The sequence below is a fragment of the Lepidothrix coronata genome, unplaced genomic scaffold, assembly GCF_001604755.1.
Source record: "Lepidothrix coronata isolate B3197 unplaced genomic scaffold, Lepidothrix_coronata-1.0 Scaffold72, whole genome shotgun sequence".
NCBI classification, from domain to species: domain Eukaryota; kingdom Metazoa; phylum Chordata; class Aves; order Passeriformes; family Pipridae; genus Lepidothrix; species Lepidothrix coronata.
In genome coordinates, this window is record NW_016690252.1 from 2261218 (window position 1) to 2285969 (window position 24752).

General features: G+C 39.9%; 1 protein-coding gene across 4 annotated transcripts in view; it reads left to right on the forward strand.

Annotated features, from left to right (window-relative positions):
* Nucleotides 1–23489, forward strand: part of KIAA1328 (KIAA1328 ortholog) — a 172200-nt gene extending 148711 nt beyond the window's left edge. For all 4 annotated transcript variants that reach the window (XM_017819087.1, XM_017819088.1, XM_017819089.1 and 1 more), the window contains one exon: nucleotides 20173–23489. In XM_017819087.1, the coding sequence (XP_017674576.1) occupies nucleotides 20173–20389 (217 nt within the window). In that variant the 3' untranslated portion in view covers nucleotides 20390–23489. The remainder of the gene's footprint in view (nucleotides 1–20172) is intronic.
* The last annotated feature ends 1263 nt before the right edge of the window (nucleotides 23490–24752 follow it).

Here is a 24752-nt window from a genome sequence, read left to right on the forward strand (position 1 = left end):
CATTGCTGACAAAGAAAATCATATTGGGAAATTCTGATTTGCAGTGCAAAAGGATTAATGTTAATTGCCAACTGTTGGCTGTAATTGTCACCCTCATTAAAATGCAGAATTATGTATTTCTTAGTTATAAATAACTCTTCTAATTGTACTTGATGTATGCCAGTTTAATCAAAAAGTACACTTGCAAACAAGCAGATATTTGCATTAATCTAGCACTGGATCTTTGAGTCTTTTTTGATCGTCTTTTATTCCAAACTTTGACTAGTCGGGGGAGGTCTATTACAGCTACATATCCTTTACACATTTTTTTTTCAGCTCTGTGGATCTGACAAGATTTTGTATTAAAATGAGAGAAAATGTCTTCTGGGAATGTTCAGTGAAACAGAAAACGTGTCAGTTTTGAAGTAGTTGGCAAGGTTTCCATCATTCAGGGGTATGACAATAACTTGATTGTAGTTTGAAAGTAATAGTAAGCAAAGGAAAATAGAGTAGAAATGATATTATGAAACTGACTTTACATAATTTTCATTGTTATCTTAATTACTTTTTTTTTTACAATTTTTTCTCCATGTGCATTTGTATGTTCTTAAATACCATGTTAAATCTTAAGTGAATGTTGGTTCATTGGATGTGATTTCTGTTTGCATTTGTAATCACAGCTATGAAAACTTAGCCTCAAAATATTTTCAAGTTCCTTCTGTTCCTTGCTCTACTCCTTTGTCAAAAAAAATGATTTGACTGTGGTTTTTTTACTCCACTGATACCTTGACTGCTCTGCATTTTACTTTTAAACATATTCTTAGAATTACTGTGATGGCAATTTCTACAAAGCTTGGCAAGTCTTGGTTTCTGTCTTCATGGTTCTCTAAGCAGCTCTTCTGTTCCTAGGATGGTGGTAATTTCTGTTCTTCTCTCTCAGAGGCATTTCCTCTTGTTTTTTTTGGAGAGGTTTTTTTTTTTTTTTTAGGTGGGAGGAATTGGTGAATAATACATGCAGGACAATTGCATCGTACTTTAAGAAGGCTTTATCCCTTAAGATGCTTTGCCATATTTCTACCATATTGCTTACTGCCCTTTTCTTCTCTCCTTCACCTGCCTGGGCTTTTCAGGCTCTTTAGGGCAGGATCTTGCCATGGTACATCTCCGTGGTTGGTTGGTCCCTGTAATAACGATGATTAACTGTGATGATAGTATAGTTAGGGTGGAATTCATCTTGCTTATCTTGAGACAACTGAGCTAGTTACCCTTAGCTCCTTATGAATTATTTTAGAATCAGCTAACTATCCTTTTGGTAATACCTGTCATCCTGTGACCTGTAAAATAATCCTGGAGGAATGTGCACTGATACCTTATCCCTCTTGTAGCTGAATATGTGGAACTTAAAATAAATTGTTTGTCATTTGTATTTTCATTATGGATTGGAGGCAAATGCAGGGTTAACCTAGGTGCTGCATGGTCAGTGCCCTGATTATTAATATACCTTTAATGCTCACATTATAAATCAAAGGGCTTAGATATCAAAGATATAAAGCCCCCACTCTGGGAGAGGGAGTGTATATGCATGGTTGTGAACATACAGCATCTTCCTCAGTAGCATGTGAGCTTCTGATGTGATAAAGTGCTTAATAAAAATCGTGGAGATGGAAGTTTGACTGCGTGGGGGAGTCCTTTTTAGAAGTGTCATGGCCTGGTGGTGCCCTGTAACTCAAATACAGGTGACCATGGTACTGCAGTGTTTCTGGGGTTTGAGCAGGGCCTCGATCCAGTCATGTCCCATTTCTGCCAGATAACGTTCTGTGCATCAGGAGATGCTTTCAGCAGGCAGACACAGCTCTATATTCTCAGTTATTTCCACCTGATGAGTTGCCTACTTAAAAAATAAATTCGTGCCTCTTTTGTCACTTAAGGACAGTAACCAGTACTTTATAATACCCTATTTGCCGTGTTTCCAGTTTTTAATGCGCTTTTTTAACCCTTTGTGATATTCCAGTTCTCTGCTTCAATAAGGACACCCAGCTTTTGTTCGTGCTACCATGAATAGCATAGTATCAGCAGCAAATGTCTCTTCCTTATTTGTCCTTTCTCTAGGCCACTTATGAATGCATTAAAGAGTTGAGACCCTAACAGATTTCTGTGATGCTCCACTGGTGACCTCTCTGGCCACTTTATAGCAGACTAATTTTAATGTTTTCTCTTAATTTCCTGAGTTTTAACCAGTTATCTATCCATTAATGGATTTTTCTCTTTGTTATGACAACTTTTAAGTCTTTGGTAATGGATTTGCTGGAGGCCTTTTGGAACTCCAGATAGACTACTTAAACTGCATCTTTCAGATGCAAAATAATCTTATGAATCTTGTAAAGGTCCCCGGTGATTGAAGACTCAATATGAAGTCTCTGCTAAGTCAAGTTTGTTGTTTCTTTATTATAGTTTCTGTCAATCTGCTTGTTCTAAACATTAGACCTCTTAATTTGTAGATTTCTGCATCTTTCCAGATCGCTTAAAAAGAACCCTGTTTTTGCCCCAGAACTGAAGCAGTTTTAGGCAATTAGTTACACGCTACAGTTAATAGTTCAGCTATTTCATACCTGAGCTCCTTCAGAAGTTTGAGCGAGTACCAGCTGATCCCAGCAATTTATTATTGTTCATTCATCTCGATTTGTTCTGTAATTTATTTGCATGACATTTCAACTTTGAAAGGTCTTCCACCATGTCTTCTGTAGCTTCAGAAACTTTGTAAGTTCCTGCTTCATGAATATATGTTCAGCTCACTGAGCTTTTCTGCTGTGGCCTTATCATCCTTACCTGCTCCTTTATAACTTCATTTCCTCTTAGCTTTAACAGATACTTAGACTTCCTATTTTTTGATCTACTTAAAAGTGGGATTTGTTATTAGACCTTATGCTTTCAGCAGGATAACCCTTATCTTTGACTGGAATGTTTTGTTGGCTTTGATTTTGGGGGATTTTTTTTAGTTGTGGGTTTGCTTTTTTGTGTTTTTATCTCTTTGGGTTTTTTTGTTTGGTTTTTCCTCCCTTGTTGATCTGTCAGTTTGTTCTTTCCATTTTCTTTATTTCTACCTGACTGGGCATAACAGTTTACTGTTCCACTGAAACTGGTAGTTTTTCTCCATAGGTTGAATCTTCATTTTCAGAGCCTTAGTATGATAGTTATTTTTAACAAGCTTTCTTATTTTTATATTGTTTCCACTTGTGAAGTGAAAGGCTGCTGTAGCAAATTTTTGGTCAACAGTACATACTGTATTGGTTGTCACATCTGGGCAGTGCAGTGGACTACTGATGTGTGAGAGATTTTGTGGAAGGAACAGACAAGGACTCTTCAGCTTGGAAAAGAGGTGGCTAAGTTTAGGATATTATTAGAAGTTCATAAAATCAAACATGACCTGCAGAAAATGAGTATGGAACAATATTGTCTTGTCTACTGGAGAAGCTGGTGGCTATCAAACAGAATTGTGAGGTGGCACATTCAGAGCATGTAGCATGGAGATAAGAGACCAGAAGACCAGTGAGCTCATATCCTGACCTGTTATCATTATTATGTTCTTAATTCCACATACTCAGAGACTGACATTGTAGTTTTCTCTAACTTCCACAGCTCTACAGCTGAAGTCTTCCTTAATATATGGATTATAATGATGATTTTTAAATAACAATTTTTAAATAACTATCATCTCTTAACATCCTCGTTAAGACATATCTGATTGGGGAAAAACCCAGTATCTGGGTTTGCGTCTCAATCTTACAATGTTACATACCTGTCATTAGTCAGATAGGACATAATAACAGAAGATTTGGGCCCTGATTTTTTTCCTGGGTAAGGTAATGAAAGAACCAAGGTATCTTCCACATTTGGGTAGGAAAGTCATGGTAGTGTTTCAGTGTAAAGAATATTGAACTTTGAACTATTGAACTATGTGTGTTTTTATTTTTTAGGCTGCCCAGCATTACTTTGGGAAACCCTGAATGGTGTAATATGCCTTCTAGCTTTCTAATGCAGACTTGAAGGAAACAGAGTTGGTGGTGTAGTCTCTGGTTACAGATCTTTGTTCAAGCTGGGTGCACTCATTTTTTACTGTAGGTGTGACTTTTTTCTCTTCCTAGGCCACATTTCCTTTTCAAAAACACATACTATTGATCATTGTTAGGTTTGGCTTTGTGATGGGCGGTGGCTAGAGCACTAAAGATAGCTCTTCAACATTTAGATAATCTTAAAGGAAAACAGTATTTTGGTGAGTTTTTTCACCATTTATTTAATTGTAGATACTGCTTATATTTAAAATTTAAATTTCCCAATGCAATGTTCTTCTAGCTCCCAGGTAATTTGGGGCCATGTATGTTAATTTTGTTCTGTTCTGTGTTGTTTATGGGATGGTGCTTAGTTTATGGCCCTCTAGGGGGGTGGGGGAACGTTATTTCTTTTAGTCTGAATGTGTTGGGAGGGAAGTAATTTTGAAACATGATGGAAAACTAAACCTTTTACTGAAAATAATATTGTATCTTTTTTCTGCCCTGTACTAACTTAGCTCTGTCGGTTTAATAGTGGTGCCTTAAGTGTTGTTTTTCACCTTTGGTTCTTTCCACCCATGAGTTTCAAAGTATTTTGCTTTGTTACATACTGCTAGTGAAAATGATCTAGTTGAAGATGTCCCTGCTTATTGCAGGGAGTTGTACTGGATGACCTTTAAAGGCCCTTCTGACCCAAACTATTCTGTGATTCTGTGAAAAAAATTGCTGTTACAAGTCTTTTTTTCTTTCCCTCTAAAAAACAACCAAAGACATTCTACAGTACTAATATATAATTTATGTATTTAACAGCTTTTAAAAGATATTCTCAAAGCCTCTAATGCCATTGTACTTTTAACTTTCGTTTTTGCTTCATCTGCGTTGAATCATCTTTTACTACTTAAAACAGAAATTGGGTTTATTGAAACATTTCAGTTCTGATTATTTTTTAATAAAGATGAAGAAGGCTAACCTAATGAAATCACTGGAATGAAATGAGAAAAATTTAAAAAAAATTAATAAGCTAAAAACTTGAAGTTTTTATTAAGTCACATTTGGCTGTATGTTTCTCTCTGTGTGTACTGTCTTGGATCAGTAGGATGAGAAACATGTCTTGTAAAGAATGACCTTTGCACTGTTAGGCTGACTTTTTCTGTTACATTTCCAGAAGAGTTACTGGAAACGCATCACCAGTAGTTCTCACATGAGTTAACTTCTGTGCCTGTGATCACGAAATTGTGGTTTGAGATCAGCAGTAGGACTGAATTCTGATTTTTGAATTTTTTTTCCCCCCATAGTTCAAACCTGTAAATACATTTTGTAGAATACGTGTATGTCCTTCAGTCTGTTGGGTAGCTGTGAGACATCATAATATACAAGCAGCTTTATGATTTATGAGTTTGCAGACTTTTTCATAGTCTTAGAAATAAAATGCTTCGTGCTTCTTGCAGATTATCTGTTAATTCCCTGTGGCACTATGTTGGTGTATCTGTAGTATGAAGGGTGTAGTATGAAGGTTCTGTAACTGGCTTTGCAAGACTCTGGTCTGATGTGGCACAGTCTTGTAAGTGTTTGTGCCCCTGTCCCAAGTTCTGCCCAGAATTTTTCAAGCTCCTCTCTTGTTCCAATGACCTTGTCTTTGCTGAGGAGCCTATGTTCTTCCAGCGCTGCCTTTTCTTTTTACTGTAACAGGTGAAGCAATTCCTAGAAGGACTTTAACAGGGCTCCAGCTGCTGCTCATCCCAGCTTCTGCTTGACTCTGTTAATTGCTCTGTGCATCCCTGTTCTTATCCATATGCTTGGAATTTTGAACGTGTATATCTGCCTCGTTTGTAGGCAACAAACCGACCTCATAAGAGAGTTGTCCTCTCCCTCCCCTTTCCTTGCCAAGTTCAAATCTCTTTCAATCTTTTCCATATCTCCTAATGGCCTCTCAGCATCTAGACTTCCAGGCATGAAAGAAAAGTGTGTTTTCTTAACTCAGCTTGCACTGACAGCTAGATACGACTGTGAAGAGCATCTTAGGGGACGTCCAGATCACTAGAATGTACAGGCCTATTGTAATTATCTGTACATTTTTCTTGCTTTCTCTCCTTCTGTTTTGTTATGAACTTTTTAGCAGCAGACTGTTTCTAGCAGTGCACAAACCGTAACATCACATGACATTGACTTTACTCAAACCAGAAGATTTTTGTGCCAAGGTTGTAACATTGTATCATTACTTCATTGTATCTGTGTGAAAATTTTAATTTCACGCCCTGTGGACTTCACTGTCTCTGTGCACTCTGATCGTGTTGTTGCATAGAAGGGTAAGTCCCTGGGTCACATTCATTTTGTAGTGTATTTTTTTGGGAGGGGTTTTTTGCTGTTGGTTTTTTTGTTTTTGGTTTGGGGTTTTTTTTTAAATTCTATTTCTTTTGAGAGATCTTGCTGAAAAGTTAGCTCGGGATTTCTACCAGGAAAATATTTGCGAGCTGAAATACTAGAACTATTTTTATTAAGATTTTTACAGCATGGCTATGACCATTTTATTAAAAAGGAAAAGCTTGTATGGGGTTTTGGACTACACTATGATAAATTTGTATATGAATACATGCAAGTGATTTGGTGAAATATGTGGGAAAGGGAGGGAAAACCCTTGTTTAAATATATCAATAATCCAATTATCCAATAATCCTAGTTTTAATGAGTTGCAAACCTTTCTAGCCAGAAGTCCTTGGTTTATGTTTGGATTGGTTTATGGAGCTTCCTGGTTTGCAGGCATTGGTCTTTTAAGCTTCCTTGCTTGTACCATGCTTGTATTGCAGGGGGAGGTCAGTGTCCAGTCCTTGATAGTCTGTCCTTGCTCTTTTGTCTGTGTTGATGAACAGTACTTCATTACAAAGTCACAGAGTAGCTGAGGTTGGAAGGCACCCTCCGAGTCCCTGTTTGGAGCAGTCAAGTCTGGCCTGTGCTGGTACCTGCAGTTGTTTCTCCCAAAGTACAGGACCTGAAGTTTCCTGTTGTTGCATGTTGTGAGATTCTTGTGGGCCCATTTCTCCTGCCTGCTGAGGTCCCTCTCTGCACACTTTTTGGCCTCTCTCAATCTAAGATATATTCTGAAGAATGTGGGACTGGGAGACTTAGTTTCTTGAGCTGTTCAATGCCCTGCCTTATTTTGTAGCCTATTAATGACCTTATGTAGTTTCTAACAGAATCATGACTGTCCGCAGGTGTGTGGTTATCGAAAAGTAATCCTGCAGCGGCCGAGATCATCTTTGCTAGTTACTGCTGGGAATGAACAAACTAAAATTTCACTTCCCTGCCCATCTGTTCAGCAGCTGAAAGTAGGTAATTTATCTCAGTGGGACAGCTACCACCTGTGTAAAGTTTTTGAAAGAGGTTGTTAGCGTGCAATGACTGCAGCCAAGGGACACCAGGCCTGAGCGCCTCACACTCTGAGCCCTACTGCTGTTTTTTTCTGTAGGGTGCCTTACAACCCGGTACTTGCACAGTGTCAGACCTGTTCTGTGCCTGTGTTCCTGTGAAGCTTATGAGGACTCTACCTCTCTACCTGGTTTGCCACACAACCTGCTCTGGTGCTGGCTGTGTGCGGCCCTTCTTTGACATGCGAAACCAGGCACCACCAACATGTCGTAATTTTTACAGCTACTGTTTTATCTCAGTGGCTCCTCTTGAATTATGTATCCTCATTTTTGATGTATGAAATCTCAACTGATTTAAAGATTACCCCAGAGAGTTCAGCACACCTGGAAATGAACGGAGTGACAGATAGTCCCAACCTTTCCATATTGGAGCACCGAGTAGGCAGTTTTACAGCAGTTGGGTAATGGAATACAATTTTTATTAGAGCATTGTTTTTTCACATATGGTCTGCACCCAAGCAGTCAGTATGTTGGGATGCCAATGAGCTCAGTTGCAGTGTTTGTTCTCAAGCAAATCGGAGGGAGTGAGTTCAGATAAAGAGCTCGTGCATAGGGAGATTATGGGCTGTTCTGTTAGGAGCTGGGCACCAAAGGTTTCTCTAGATAAGGTACCCAAAACTGTGTGTGCCTGTCACTGGGAGGTGAGTAGAACAGAGCAAGCAAATGCAAATCTGGCTGAGAAGCTGTTGCTATCTGATGTCAGGCTTCTGAGCACAGTATGAAGAAAACAGAAGCAACTGAGCATAATCTACGTATATAATGTCAGCAAGATACAGAATCACAGTGCATATAAACCTTAAGCACTCTAGCCTGTGAAGCATTCTTCAGTTTCTTCAGTGGGTGTTGTGGTCACTCTGTTCCGTGCAGGAATTAGACTTTAGATGAGTTTCAAGATCCTATTTGCCTCTCTTATGTTAGCATAGCTGGCATAAAGATGATGCCAGTTACTATGTCATTAACAAACTGATACCAATAAAAAGCCGAGAGCAACAAGCAGAGCTCAAGTTTGTAGTGCAGTCTGATCAGAAAAATGGGCTTTTAGCAAGGCAAAGTATGTCCAGTATCTGTATTTTGACTGTTGCTATACCTTAAATTCCTCTGGATTTCTACACAATTTCAACCTATTAGCTCTTCACCACACTCATTACTTAGTTACTTCTACCCTTTCTCCTTTTCTTCATGTTCCCTACTAAGGAACTGCTAGCACAAGCACAGAGTCTATCACCATAGCCTTGCTTCCAGGGATCAGGAGCTGGGAGAGGTTTGCATTTACCTCTGAAGTGTAATTCTGACTGATGGGTTCTTATCAGGTTTGCTAAGTCCATCCATCCAATTGTCTATTTCTGTTTTGAAGACCAAGCAACCATAAAGTTGAAAACTGTGTTGTATTTTTGGAATCTGAAATTTCAGACAATGCACTTATGAATTATTTATGGGGAATGTGTTTTCAGTAATGTGCGGCATAAAATGGAATGAATGCGTATCCATACTTGCCCTGAACTCTCCAAAGTGCATGCTAATAAACAGAATGATAACCTACCATCACTTTTGCCCTGTAAGATTTACAGTGCAAGCACTTTTTTATGTGGCTTAATTCAAGTCAGTTTGTCAACTTCAAGCTCTAGTGTTTTGTTTTAAAGTACAACTTGATGAGTGATTTTCTATTACTTAAAGAAATCCGCTTTTCCCTCCCTATTTCAACCAGAGTTAGTGTCTAAATTTTTCTAGTCATGTTGGCATAGAGCCACCCTAAATTATGCTTTAATTCACAATTAGAAGGAAGTGGCAACTGTGCAGAGCAGCAAACGTTTCATTTAAAGTGGCCATTATACAAGATCATGATTCTACGGAATGATTAAGATATTGAAGAATAATTCAGATATCTTTAGGTTTTTGGTCATTTAGAAGTGCTGGGCTTATTTAATTTTTTAAGCCTCCTTGAAACAGCTTTTTCCATAATGACAGTAATACAGGACTCTATATTATCACAACTTGATGTTTACTTGTATCTGAATTGTCAAATGGCAACTTGTTTTCAGTGATATAGCTGACAGGGCAGAGATAATTAAGAAACAGAAGAATTTGAGTGCTAGATTTGCTATTACACACTCCATGCCACAGCAGAAGAAATTAAGCTGACAAGCAGGATAGGAAGAATCATGCAGATCCACAAGAAGAGTTGCTGTTTAGGTACAGCAGTTGACTGTAAAATATTTTACCAGGATAGAGAGAGAAAAAAAATGGTAAAATAAACTATTTCCAAGCATTCACTGAGGCATCTTATTTCCAGGGTGTGGAATAGAGAGCTTGCACCCCAATACAACAAATGGCAGCAGGCAGGGAAGAAAGCCAACCCCAGTGAAGTGGTGGCAGGACTTCCATTGGCTTCCATAGGGTCATGATTCCACCCCAATATATACTTAAAACTACTGCAGCCTGATTTTGCTCCTCTGCTCAATGAGGTTTTAAATCTTGCACAGCTAGTTGCAGTTCTTGCCACAATGGTTAGAAAGTCAATGAAAGCTCACAGTTCAGTAACTAAATGACAAGGTAAGAAGCTTTGGAATCATAAAATGGTTATAAGTGCTTGACCTAAAACTATGCAGATCTTCCAGTGACTGTACAACTGTACAAAGTTGATTTATTAGCTGGCAGGCTGGGACTTTGGATTGAGCTTGTGAAAAAGACAGGTTGCTAATCCATGTAAATGGTTATAGACTTTGCAAGCTGTATGTAGTGGGGTTCTTTTCCCCCTAAGCCATGCCCCTTAAAATTGTTTTGTACTTATTTAATACCCACAGAGTTCTAGGGTATAAGGTTGTCCTAATTTTGCAGAAAGCATGCTGGGAAGAAGAGATGAAACATGGAAAAGAAATCAAAACTTAGGAGCAACACCAAGACTGGCAGAGAGGAAATGCAGAGTTGCACTGTGACATACATATGCAACCCTTTGTCAGAGGCTTTAGTACATTATAAAAGAAAAAGCACAATTTTTAAGATGATTCATTGAATTAGAGTTTGCTTTGAGGGGAAAGGTGCTTGGGGACAAACTTGTAAGAGCAAAAAAATTGAGAAGAAAGGCTGTTAAGGCAGGAGATGTAGGGGGATGAGGTATGGCAGAAAAGATGATGACAGCTTAGTTTTGGCCCAGAACAATAAAGGGTGAAGATCTTACTGAAGATATGCTGTGATGACAGAGTGCTTAAAGGGAATAAAAGCTAAGCGTGCTCTGAAGTGCAAAGTTATTATGTAATATCACAGCAGAATCAGGGCCCCAGGTGCTGTACATATACCGAGGTTCATTTTCTGATCTGAAGAGCTTTCAGACTTGATGAGAGAGAAACGGGTGTGTGGGAGGGGAGAGAAGGACAATACAAACAGAGTGATTGCGGAAGGTGGTTGTTAAACTCCATGGTAGTTCCCTGGTTCTGTAATTTCTCTCTTTTACACAAAAACTTCATTCTAAATTATTCTTCTGTCAGTGGCAGATCTGATTTAAAAGGTTTCTTTACTTCCCAGCACTCATGTCTTTGTTCACCCTCCCCTTTCCAGAATTATTACAAGCTCAGTTATGCCAATTCAGCTGCAGCCCGCAGCCATACCTTAAAAGAAATGATCTGTGGTGTTTCTTGTTCTTGGAGTTCACTTATTTATTTATAATTTAGCTACTAAAAACACACAGAGACAAAAACAATAAAGAGGCCCTTTGAATTGTGTTTGACAGGTTGGTAACAGGCTAGCAGGGTATGACTGAAGGGCCGATGAGGAAATAATAGAAAAGGCTGAAGTACCAGGAGCAAAGAGGTAGGATAACTGAAGACTGGGAGCATTGAGAAAGGAGTGTGGAAAGGTGAGGAAAGCAGGTGTTGGTCTCTGACCAGCAGGTGAGAATGGCCTGTTTGTGTAGCAAGGAGGATTGAGAGCAGCAGCAACTCTTATTTTTGTAATGACAGCTGGTTGGATGCGATCACTGGTGAAGCGAGGGTGAAAGCTGGGGAAGAAATATCTCTTTATCAGGCCTGCCTTAGGGCTCAAGTTTTCTGAGATGCCATTCCTAGACCTGTTGTCCTTTGGTGCACTGGCTCTGCTTGGTATGCAAAGGGCCAGGGGCAAACCAGCAGTGCTCAGCCCCTTTCAAGACTAAGTCGTCTTTAACTCTTTACTACTGTTTATCACTCTGGGGAGGGAGGCTTGTCCCTCAACACTGCCAAGCACAGCACATTTTGGTTAGCAAAGGTGTGATGCTGTTACTCAATTCTGCTGCCTCTCTCCAAATTCTCCTGTGCAAAAGCTGTAATCTCTGATACCATTTTCCACAAGATTTAGTGATAATTGTGAGTAACCCTGGAAAACGAAGCATTGCATTCATCAGTGTTGTAGGTCTTGCAGTACATGGTGATGTGTTGATACACTGCTTTGCATCATATACACTTAAGAGAGGGACCTGTGGAGCAAGGAAGCAGCAGCAGAAAGTCTGAGTGTGTACAGAGAAGCATTGCGTGAGTGCTGGAGGGAGCTGATCTCCTCTCTGTTTCAGTGTAACCCCTCCAGGGGATATGGTGCTTATTTCTGGGTGATTGCTTACTGGAAAAAAATTGTCAAAGATGGAAGGAGAGTGGCAAAATCTGTTGCTATGCTAGAGGTATTGATTTATGAGAGAAGATTAAAATACGTGTGGCTCAGATAAATGTTGACTGAGACTGGAGCAGATCAGAGAAGTGTAATATTGTTCAAATACTTACGGTGTATTTGCACCAAAAAAGAAGACTAATTTCTTAGTACCATGCCAGATCTTTAGCCACAACTAATAGGGTGAAGCTGGGAGAAAGAAAATCCACTTTATTTATCTCTCGCTGACTATCAGAAACATGTTCTTATTCGTGACACATACCTTTTCCTCCTACCAAACTCTGAAGCAAGAATTCGTGGAACATTTGTGGCACTTCCCATACTACTCTGTTCTCTTTAATGGTGTGTTATATATTTCCCATTGGGCTTTGGCTTATCTATTTTGACTGTGTGCTCTTTTGGAGAGAGGACTGCTCTTACAAGTGGTAGTAGAGTTGGTCCCCTTGATCCTGATCAAGGCCCTTTAGGTTATACCGTGGCCCATAAATAAGTAATAATGGTAATGATAGCATGAGATATATTTAGCTGTGCAATGGCTTCCCAAGGAGAGCAGAGAGAGGCTGATTGTTAGCAGCAAATGTGAGGAAGCACACTGTAGGGAACAGTTCTGTCAGCAGGGAGAGGGCTGGATGATCTAATAAGTCTTTTCCTTCTCTAGGTTATGATTCTGTGAATTCTGCCTCGGAGAGCTCTCTAAAAGTCTCTGATACTGTAAGCTCTCTATTACTGGGTGTGGGTTTTGCAGCACTTCGGGAGGCTCTTGCTGAGGACACTGTATAAATATATTCTGTTTTACGTTGTGTGATATATTTTAAATAAAAGGCTCAGATCTTTTTTTAATTGCTTTGAAATATTCTGCAGTCTGATCTTTTTCTTTAAGAATTAAGAAACTTTGAGATGCTCTTGGAAAATACAGACCTGTTACAGGTGAGAAATACATCCCCACCTGGAGTTGGTTTAAATACAGTGAAGCACTGTTGAATTTGCCTCCTCCTGTATCCCACAGTGAAGTATCTACTCTGAGTCCCAGCCTGCCTGAAAGTAAAATGGGAATCTCAGGCTGTCACAATCCCTTGTTTCTGATTCTCGACTTAAATCTTGTTCGTTCTTGTGATGTTTTGGCCTCAAGAATTGCCCTTGTTTGTGTTCCTTTTTTCTGTTTTGGTGTCTTGACACTCAGTACATGGAAATATCCCCCCAGGGTGTGTTTTGGTCACTGAAGATGGAGTTCACACTGGAGTTCAGGGTCCCCTATCCTGACTTGTGGCCTTTCAGGAAATGACTGCAAAGTCAGCTTTTCTTTCTCAGCTTTCATTTCCTTCCCAATCAGCCTCTCATGTTCATTGACATATTCATCTCAAGTTTGCTGGGCCAAATAGCATGCTGGTTAAAACCTGGATTATATTCATAGAGCAGGGAGGGGAGAAGAAAGAGTAGGAGGTACCAGCTCAGACCTATGGATCCTGATCTAGTGGACATTATGTGTTTGGATTTTCAAAAGGACTTTGCCAAGGTTCCACACCAAAAGTTGTCAAAGAAATCAAGTTTCTGCAGGATTGGAGGACAAGTCCTTCCATGGATTTACTGGTGATTAAATGATAGCAGGCAAAGTGACTTAATATTCATTTATCATGATGAAGAAAAGTCAGCACTGGGGTCCCACAGGAACCCACTGAGCTGGTTCTTCACCGGGGAGCTGGAGTAAGAAGTGAACAGGAAAATCTCCTGGGTGACCTAACATGTCAATAGCAAGAAAATAAAAAAAAAAAAGCAGTGAATGAAACTGTAATTTACCTAGGGAAGAGTCATCAACACCATGCCTATGTGATACTGAACTCAGAGCAGGAGGTTAGGATTTGTGGAGGTCAAAGCTTCCTAGAACTTCACAGATCTTGAGGATACACAAGTCTTGGTCTACCTGCATTTTGATTCTGGTTGGTTCTTTGCTTCTCAAGAAAGATGTAGTGGAGGCTGGGAAATGTGCACTGGACAATTAATTTGATCAGCAGGATGAAGCAGCTGCCATTTAAGGAGAGATCAAGAAGCTATGATTTTGGATAGGAAAAGACTGAATAAGAAATGATCGGGGTTTGCAGAATTGTGAAGGTGATGGGTAAGTTGAATGTGAACTGTTTTTTGCCAGGTTCCACCATGTAAGAGAGACTAACTGCAGTCAATCCTTAAAAAAGCACTTACAACACTAGTAAGACATGAGGTTAAAACAGAAAACAAAAGTTTGTCTTTCAATAACAATGAACTTCCTGAGCAGGCTGTCACGGGACATTGTGGAAGCTGCAAGCTGAAAAAGGAATTAGTCAAATTTATGGACAATGGGTTGGTATATGGATGTTGGAAGGACAAACCATAGAGATACATCTAGCATCCCTTATGCAGTAATTATGGATGCAAGAATAAAGATGGCAGAGAGTGGTTAGGACTCTTTAATTTGAGTGGAGTTCTTCCCTTTGCCTGTGGAGCTTGGATTAACTTGGGCATGGGTGATCAATCGATTGTCACAGGTGTTTCTTCCAGATAACCTGAGGTTGTATCTCTAGTGTGGTGTCTTCAGGTTTCAGGTAGTTTTGGCTGCTGAGGCCACTTCTTATCTGCATCTGTTATTTCTCTGCTTTTATTTGCCCTGTTTGTTCCAGTCAAACAGGGGATTCGATATTTGCTCTATCATAACAATAAACTGTTTAATTTTCTGTAAAATGGGTCTGTTTCCTACCCCTTGAATGTGTTTTTAGCTGTATTTAGCATTTGTAAAGTGCTCAGGGGCAGGCTGTGTTTTATGAATACAAAATAGTGTTAGGCTTTGTACTTAGGCACAATACTGTACCGTAATTCAGAGGCAATTCATGTAACATTAGTAAATCACTGTGAACTTTATGTTGAAAATATAAGCAGTAGTATAAAAATAAACCTTTTTATTTCCTCTGGTATATACAGTTAAATAAAGTAAGCCTATACAGCTACTAATCTCCAAAGCCGTATTGCCAGTATGCTTTGTTGAAATGCCATCACCTTTCAAAGAGACATTCCATGTGTTTTGTACACATTTATGGCTGAAGAATAAATTTTCAGAGACTGTAAATGAAAAGATATCTCTTAATATAGTGATCAAGTAATATCTGACACTGCTTGTTTAAAGAAATATACATATATCTTACTGCCAGAGTATTTATGACTCTAATAAGTTTAGTTATTTTGCCTCATGGGGAAATTCCTGCTCCTCCAAATATCAAACTTGTTGAGGTTGTGCTGGTTTTTTCAGGAAGGAACAAATAATATTATTAGTTAAATGGGACTGCACAATATGAAAATACATTAGTGTAGTTTAAAAATTGGACATTGTGTAAGAATTATAATATATTTTACTAGCAATGGGAAATAGAAAAACATTAAAAATTCAATGGTGTATCCCAAATGTCTAAATAAATACACAAGCATCATTGTTCAGCCAATTGAGGCAAGGATGCTCAGTGGTTCCCTTCAAGAGCACTGTTCTTTCTAATATCCTGCACAGTTATGAGTTCTGTGCATCATTCTTGCGTAATTTGACCATTTTTTAGGTACTGTACACTGTGGGACTCTCTGAGCTCTGATTGCCCCATAGGTTTTATTAGAAAGAATACCAAGTGGTTTCAGGTGATTTCTCAGCAACCATCCTGGGAAATATGGTTCTTATGGTTCCCAGAGCATCAGCCACATTCGTGTGTTTGTCACAGAAATGTGAAAGTCTTCCTTCCCTTTTGATTTGGAAAGACAAGACAAAGCAAGATGCACATGTAGATGTTCAGAGAGCTGTACGCTGCTGCACAGGCAGTGAAACACAAATACTGTGAAATGAAGGATTTGGCTTTGTGCCATCTTGTATTTATTTTTGTACTGTTTTCCTTTTTAAAATGTGAATGTTTAATGATCTGTTCTGAATCATAATGGTTGATGATGTTTCCTGTTACCTTAGTGATAGACTACAAAACTCCTTTACATTAAGAATTTGCAAACTCCACTAGATACTTATTTAATTAAGAGCTGGCGCTGAAAGTTTCTAATAAAATTTCCACAAGGGCTTTAGGGGCTGAGGAGACAAATTTCCAGCAGCCTGTGTTAGTAGTGCAGAGGAGATTAAGGGAATCCTGTCTCAGCACTATGCAATGCCTGACCAGGATAGATTTAGCCACCCAGGTCACAGTTCTGCACTGACCCAGCTATACCAGCTTGATCCCAGTGGTTCAAACCTCTCAGATAGTTTGGTCATCTCTGTGCTGCTTTCTGACCTGTATTTGGAGTTTTATGTTCTACAGTAAAAGCAAAGGTGAAATGTCTTCATTGGAAGAGAGCTTCAAGTCTTAGCTTGGTCTGTTCTCTCTGCTCTCGTCTCTGTCCTCTTCCATGTGGCCCTGCCTTCCTCCTGCTTCGTACACTAGTTCTTTGTGTTCCATCTCCTGATGGCATTTTTGGAGACTTTATGATCATTACTTTCACCAGACTTCGTCTGTCTAAGTAGTTAGAGTTCTAATCCAAACTCGTAGACCTTACAAATTTTCCTCTCTTGTGATGAAACATGCAGACTTTCAAGCTCATGAAAGTTAGATGAAAAAGTATACATGGGGAAAGTGTCAAAGCCAGACTTAGAAAAAAGATTATTTTCCAGTCTGTTGCGGAGATGCTCTTTCCAGCACACTAGCAAATGTACCAAAAAGGTGAGGACAGACCGAATTATCACCGTCCTTAAAGGGACAGTTGCCCATGTCGTTTTCCTTCTGTTGAGAGGGCAAAACCCATCAAAGCAAATGAGTGTAAGCATCTAGCACTGATGGAACATTTCTTTGCTTGGTTGAACATCTGGATGTGAGGAGTTTCTGTATGTGGCTTAATGTACAGTGCTGGTACTTCCGCAGAACTTTTGGGAATTTTTTCTCCTTGGGAAGCATGAACAGTACAAGGGGACCCTTGGCTGTTCGTTTGCATTAAAAGAGCATTCACTATTCATAAGCCAAGTTTGCCAGATCAGTTTTCCTGTCTGAAGTGTTCCGACTTCTGAGTGCCTGATTCTGCAGCTTTGACTTCACTGAAGCCATTAAGTGTTGTATTAATAATAATAATAACGAAGCCTGTTTTTACTTATGCATTTATTCAAGTCATGCAAAGAATACATATCCTGCTTTTAGAGAAAGTTTCATTACAGGATTTGAGCATTCTGACTGTGTCTTTTAAATATTCGGATACAAAAAAAAAGGTGAGAAAATTGTCTTTGCAAGCTTCAAACCATTCTAGGTCTACTCTGTTGCCTCCAGCCAGATGCTGTCTGATGTTGCCTAGACAAACCAGGGCAAACCATTATCCTGGGATTAAACACTAAATACCTGCAAGGAGCATTCTCTTTATCAGATAGTGCTCTGTTAGCAGAGTTCATTCACTTTATTGCATATATAACTGTGGTGTCAAATAGACTGATTTACAACACCTGGTCTTTTAAATAATCTTTGCTATTTGCTGCACTTGTAATCTGCCAAATCATTTAGCCTTCCTGATAGCAGAAATGCTGTAAAACTTAGATAAACCTGCAGAAGAAATGAACTCGAAGGTACTGCTGAAATCTAGGGCCTGCACGTTTGCTATAAACGTGCTGGCTGGTTTGGTTTCCCCCTGCCTAATCTGTGATTGAATGTGGCTGCTGGAGAAATTGAAATTTTATGATAGCACTGCCGTCAGAGGAGATAAGCATTTGTATGCTAGACTAGATTAATCTAAAAGGAACTTTTAGGTGTGGCTAATGAAACCAGCCTATGTGTTAACTGGGTTTCTTTGGGGGTTCAAAGCATATGTCTGTATCTATACAGAGTCTAGTCCAAAACTTTGTGTAAAAAGTCTCATATATCTGTGTGCTAGTTCTCACTATCAGTGCAGCTTATTCCATTTTACGTTGGAGATATCTTTAAGAAGCTTCGGTTTTTAAAGGGTATTTCTGAATGCTAACACAAACTTACAGACCCCTCTAAAATGGTCTCGTTTGACTACCCAAAACTCCCATGTCCTTCTGAACTTTTTGGCTGGGGTAACGGAAAGACATCATGTTTGCTTAGGGTTAGCCTCTTACAAGGTCCATTTGAAAGAAAAGCTGGGGTTTTTTTTTGGTTTGAGTTACTAATTTTTTGCTATTAGGGGTGATTTAAACAGAGAGATAACAGAAAGACACATAGCTTTAAATGTGAAAAAGAAATTTGCAGATTGGGTTTTTGATTGAGTGACATGCAAGCTAGTACATTTGAAGGAAAATAAAACAATCTATAATCAAACAGAGGAGAGAGCCCTGTGAGGCAGTAATGTCAAGCCGGTCTGTGTTAGAAACATTAAAAATGGAAGGAAATAAAAACATTTATAGAATAACTTCAGTGGTCACCATTAACACTGGTATAAAGCCATGAGTACCACTGTTAACTCCTTTGAGCCAAGGAAGTAGTTCTGTGTCTCAGACATAACAGCGAGTTACCTGGTTGTGGATGAGCATCTGTCATGTCAGGAATTGGAACAGGCTACCCAGGGAGCCTGTGGTGGAGTCACCATCCCTGGTGGCATTCAGGAAACTGCTGCACATGGCACAGAGTGCCGTGGTCTGGTTGACAGGGCAGTGATCGGTCACAGATTGGACTCGATGATCTTAGAAGTCTTTTCCAGCCTAAGTGATTCTGTGACAGTTTTCTGAGGACAGATGGGACATAGCACCCGCTGCTGGAGAAAATGAAGAGTGTTTTGCATGGCATGGCTAGTTTAGGGAAGGAAAACCTTTTGCCTGCTGCTGCTGCATGAGTGGGGGTCTGTCTGCCTTTGGGATATACTTTGGCCACTGCTAATCTTTCACATCAATAAACTGTTGTGAATGTTCTTAAGAATTTTTCATCCCATCTGAGTTGACAGACCTACCCCAGCTGTATTATTTGCTTAGTCTTTCTACGTTCCTACTGTCATGAAAGGAGAAACAGGGGATTTTCTCAAAGCAGGGAACAGATTGAGGTGTTTTCTCATGCTATGAATTAACTCTCTTGCTTCCAAGAGAAGGACCCTATGGATCCAATCCACAGCACCAGCTTTCAGTTGGGTGCTGTGAATAATGTTCTGTGCCTGATAGTCTTTGAATGTGTGAGTTACTTCAGGGTTGGGAACATCAGGCAGATTAGTGCTAACAACAGGATGGAACAAAGGAGACTTTTGGGTAAAACTCTGGAGTGCTATCTCTTGGATATCACTCTTAGTTATCACTTAGATAGCACCAGAGAACAGCCTCCCTGGGGAAGCAGTGGAAATGGTATTGTTTAAGACATTTAAAATTGGACAGGAGGAAATATATTGTAATGATCAATCCTGTGCTGGTATTTAGATCAGGTCTTGTCTCGTGTGAATATTAATAGGAAGTCTCTGTCTGAAGTAACTGCCATTATTCAGTGTGCGTTAGCAGATAACACTGGCTTGCAACCTTCCCCCACATCTGTACTCCCACTTAAAGGACAGCCTGAGTAATGCTTACACCTTTGCCTTTTCTCTGGGTGTCTTTGTATTACCTTGCTTAGATCCTATTCCTTCAGTGCTTCCACCAGACAGACTCCATATAGTACACAGAGATTTACAGGAAGCACATGCAGTTTGTGGCAATAGTAATAAAGTCTCCTGCTGTTTTCAAATCCCTGGGAAACTAAATCAAGTGTAGAGGTCTATTCAAAAAAAAGGTGCAGCATGTTGCTTTACCATTACTGGTGTGGGTCTGCCTTTTACCTACTCTCTGTGTTTGGCTGTCATATCTCTGAGGTCTGTGTTCAGTCTCCAGAGTGCGACTAAGACATTGCACACCTCAAATGGAAAAGCTGATGAAACAGCTTAAAATAACCTGAGCACCCATGGTTTGCTCACCTATTTTCCACTACCTCTGTGCCGTCCTTACTGACAGGAGCCCATACAGCAAAATTCGTTCTGTGCTGGTGGCCCCCATCAGACAAATGCAGGTCTAGTCTGATTTATGGAGGCAGGAAGACTGGATTCAATTCCTGCATGGTGCTGTGATCTTAATGGAGCTCTGTTTTCTTGGTGTGACTCTGTAGGTACGAAGCCTGTCTTCTGGACCTGGTTGAAGCGATGAGTCCGATATCTGCCCCGGGACACCTCTGCAGAGAACCTGATGACAGGAACAAAATGCACACGCCTCGTCGTGCGAGCCGCAGGCTGTCATCATCGTGGTACCAGAGCCCTGGCAGCTCCAGGAGCAGAGCAGAGGAGATGGAGGAGAGCCGGCTCCTCGAGGAGATTTTCTTCATTTGATACAACTCATTGGTCTACAGCCAAATTTTAAACTATTTGAGTGACAACTGCTTGTTTTCCCTCTTCTAAAGCATAGCTAATTATCATCCAGTTTCATTTTGGATTTAGTAATCATGATGCAAGTATATTGTTGGGGTAGGCCAATCCAAAAGCGTTAGCTTTTTTCTCTAAACCTTTCATGTGCCAAGTAATCAATTTAAAATAGAATTTTTTTTAATCTACAACATTTTCTAATAGATTGAAGTCACAGTTTTGCCAGCCTCATATCGGAAGTATATTTCATTATCGATTTTTTGGCTCTAAAGCAGTTTGCAAGAACTGCCTAACATTCCAGAACCAGCATGTTCGAAGTAGATTATTTTCTAATTAAACAAGTCTGTTTAAAACCTGGCATATTATAAAGGTACAAGCACTTTATTACTTTTTCACTGATTTTTATGATCTACTTTTTTCTTCAACATTCTGATATTTAACACACTGAGTTTTTAGGGGATATATCGTAAGCTCAACTCTACAGTGTCTGATAATGTTAATAGTTGATGTTACAGGTTGATGTACTAGGCACCCGTTTGAATTATATTTCTCTTTAAATCAGTGCTATTTGACAGAGTTTATGTGCTTGGTAACCTAACCCTGAAAAAGCAAAACAGAGTCAGACGTTGTAGAGGTCCAAAACCTATTTGGTGTACTTTTCAAGATGAAATACATAGTAGTTGTAGTATAAGAGCAGTCTTAAGACATTTTCACTAACTTGCACTATTTTGATCCTGTATCCAGGCTCCATTGTAAATAAGACAAATCAGTAATTATTTCCACTAGCGGCTCGCGAAGCACATTTTCCTGCCGGCTTTAATTATTCATGCTGTATCTATTTCAGTTTATTTAAATGCACTTCCATCTACTGCATGTACTTGGTTATTTAAAGAAATGTGCCGAATTGGTAAAAATGACTGCAGATTACAGGATTAATGGTCATTTTCTCCACAATGCAGTGTTCATATTTTATTGTAACAGTAGCCACCGGCATGTGTTCCTAGAAATATGAGGCTAAAATACTCATTTTGCACAGTAAAATTGCAGCGAGGGAAAGGTAGAATTGAGCCAGTGCGGGCAAGTTCTAGGCCATTTGCTCCCAAACTCCACTTCGTGGGCCAGTACCGCTTTTCAGATGGTCTCTTTAGGCAACCCTGCTTATCTTAATGGCAGGGAGTTGCTGTGCTGATCCTTGGGGTATGGCTGCTGCCTGCCTCCCTCACCCTGACTCCTGTGCAATGTTTGGTGCTCTGCAAGGAGCTCACAAGGCTTGGGAGCACAATGAGAGCATTGGTGTACCTGCCCCTGGCAGCACTGTGCTCTCATGGCAACGAAACAAAAGGAGGATGAAGGGGAAGAAGAACCTCAGGTTACTCTGGGCTGCTTCGCTCAGGCCCAGTTCTTAATCACAAATTAGGTGATACCGTTTTTGTGCATCCCAACTGAATCTTAAAAGCTGCTTGGAGGAGTTTAAAGGAGGGAAGCAGCATTGCTGGACCAGAAAATTACTACTGTAGAAAGCCCCTGTGTGGTCTGTCCTGCTTTTAGTTACATATTACAGTTCTTTGGAATATGTCCATCTGCTGTTGAGTGTCCCGCTTGTTCTACTCCCTGAGCCTGTGAAGGCACAGGTTTGTGCTAAGAGCCCCAAAGATGTATTCAGTGCCCTGACCCGAGTATAGCGAGTGGGGAAATAAGTTTTCTCATTCTGCTGGCTGAGTAGTCAGCCAGCCCTTGAAAAGGGCAGGAAAAAGGAGGAGAAAGAAGAGAAAAATGTACAAAGACCAGCAGGAAAACTGGGGATAACCATGAAGAAATGACTGTCACATAAATCTTAAAGTTTGGGGTTTCTTTATGGAGTTTTTTAGTTTTGTTAGTGTTTTTTTTTCGTTAAGGTTTGGCATTTATAAAGAAACAGTTCTCTGATTTCAGTCCAATTGCTTCTCTTTTCCAGTTTGACTGAAACTTTAATTGCCTTTTCTAATAAGTGCTAACTGACCTTTCGAAACAGCAAAAAATACATGTCTATTTCTTGAAAGGTGCCTTTGTGTACCCAGTCGAGAACACTACGTGGGAGCATTCTCTTCTTTGGTTCTTTTGTGGGTGCCAATATTTAGCTACTTTAGGATTCCTTATGATCCATTTTGTCCATAAGAATTTGTAGTTCTGAAGGTGATTTTTGACTTGAATCTGTATTTTGGTTGTAGCTCTTTTTGAAAGGACATTGTCAGGTTTGTGGGCTCTATGCTTAAGGTGCTGTCCATCAGTCAGAGCTATACGGGAGGCATATCTTCATGAAGCAAAGGTTTCTAGAATAAAGATGGTTAAAATGTCTGATGGCTGAAGACCTGTATGCTTTAATTCTCTGTGAGATGTGAACAAAGAAACAAAACCTATTAATTTCATAGACCCTGTGGAAAATCATTTTTTATAATGCTGGCTCTTGCTCTAGTTATCAGCAGTACATTAGGAATAGTGTTTAGCAGTCAGTGCAAGCAAAGATATTTTGCCATGAGGCACTACAAAGTTGAAGTTATTAAAACATTTATAGCCTTAGAAAAAAAAAATCAATGATTGTCAAATAGGAAAGGACAAAATCAGTAGTTGGGACTGGGAGGGGAATTGTTTTCCATCTGCTAAAACAGTAGAGGAAATGCAAAAATTAAGCTAGCAAAAGCAATCACTTGACAGTGTCCTTTTAAGTTTAAGCTCCTTGGGAGCTGCCAAGTTAGTCCAGCCATGGACTGTTTGTCCAGAGTGTCCCCAGTGAATATTCTCCAGCTACACATCTGGATGTGTTTTATGTGAGGCTTTGTGGAGTGACGTGGCTTTTCTAAGGCTCCCACCCAGGCCTTCAATTTTTGTTCTTCCTCAGCTGTTCGTACACACACTTGATGTCTGTTTGTGTAGTTACTGCTTTTGTGCACCTTGCACACCATGGACCTGTAGTAATCACACCTTTTTCATGTCTAGCCTCTCCAGTCTTGCTGTTGAATCCCATCCTGAGTACATATTTATATATGTATGTGAGGTCTTAATCTAATAAATTATCTGGGAGTTTCATTTATCCTTCTAGACTTTTATTTGGCTTATCTTCTTATTTTTGTCCCGCTCAGACATCAATACTGCCGTTGACAATTTGTTCCACTTCCCACATCATCACATCATGTATGCTGTGAGTCTCCAGTTTGCTAAGATACATGAGGAGCTCATTTTAAGCCTCCTCTTCCTCTCCAGGACACCACTCTTGCTATGAGAAGAAGCAAGACCTCTTTTGCAGCAAGAAGTAGGGGAGAGGTCTCAAAATACAAAAGAGAAGAGAATGGGAGAGCCAGCACCATGCTTTGGACAAAAAGGTGGAATTAAAGAGTAAGAAAGAAAGAATGAGGTGAAGGCAAACAAGGATAAAGATGCAAGGCAGAGAACTGTACCAAAGGATGACTAAAGGTGTAGGTGAAGTGGAGGTGAGCCAGAGGGTGGGGCTGTGTTGTTAAACTATAGTAAGCAGATGAAGGAGAATTGTGTGTTTATGTCTTGGAGTGAGAAATGTCTTCAAGCACAGGTTCCCTTAGAGGTTTATGACTCCACACCCCTTTTCTAGATCATGTTCCTGCATTGGGGAGCCACTGTCCAAGGGATACTTGGCAAATGAGGGAAAGAAGGAAAAATGACCTTGACCTAACTTAGTTGCTCCCCTTTAGAGTATCTGGACAAGGAGGCCAGAGCACGAGGAGGGCAGTAGTGCAGAACCAGCGTATAACCCAGGGCATGGACTGAATTTAATTGCCAGCAAGGTATGGTGACTTAGATGACAGAAGAATGTAAGACTTAATGTAGCAAGAATCTGAATAAGGGAGAAATAAACAAAACAAAATTTGCAGTGATCCAATGATCTGTGGAAGTTTGGTGTTAAGGAAGAAGAGGAAAGGGCTTAGCTGCACTTCAGAGAAATTGAGCCTGAGATATCGCTTGAAAGTGCCCGTGAGCCTGGGGTTAAACTCTAAAAGTTGCAGCAGAGATTTTCTGAAATACAACCTCCAGGCTGTGTTTGAATTTGCACTATCTGTGGGGGAGAGAGCACAGCCTGGTTAGTTAGAAACCTCCTTTTTCACTGTTACTAAATTTATGAAATTGTGTGCTAATTAGTGTATGATTTATAAATTTACATAACTGCATGCTACATAAGACAACACAGAATATTGAATGAGGTGATTTAAACCAGCAGAAGCAGTGAAGTCAGCTCTGACTGGGTGGCTTTCCTCTGGAAACTGCCTCTTGTGATCTGTATGTGCTCCACTCCCTGCATCACTTGAAGGCTTATCTGCTCACA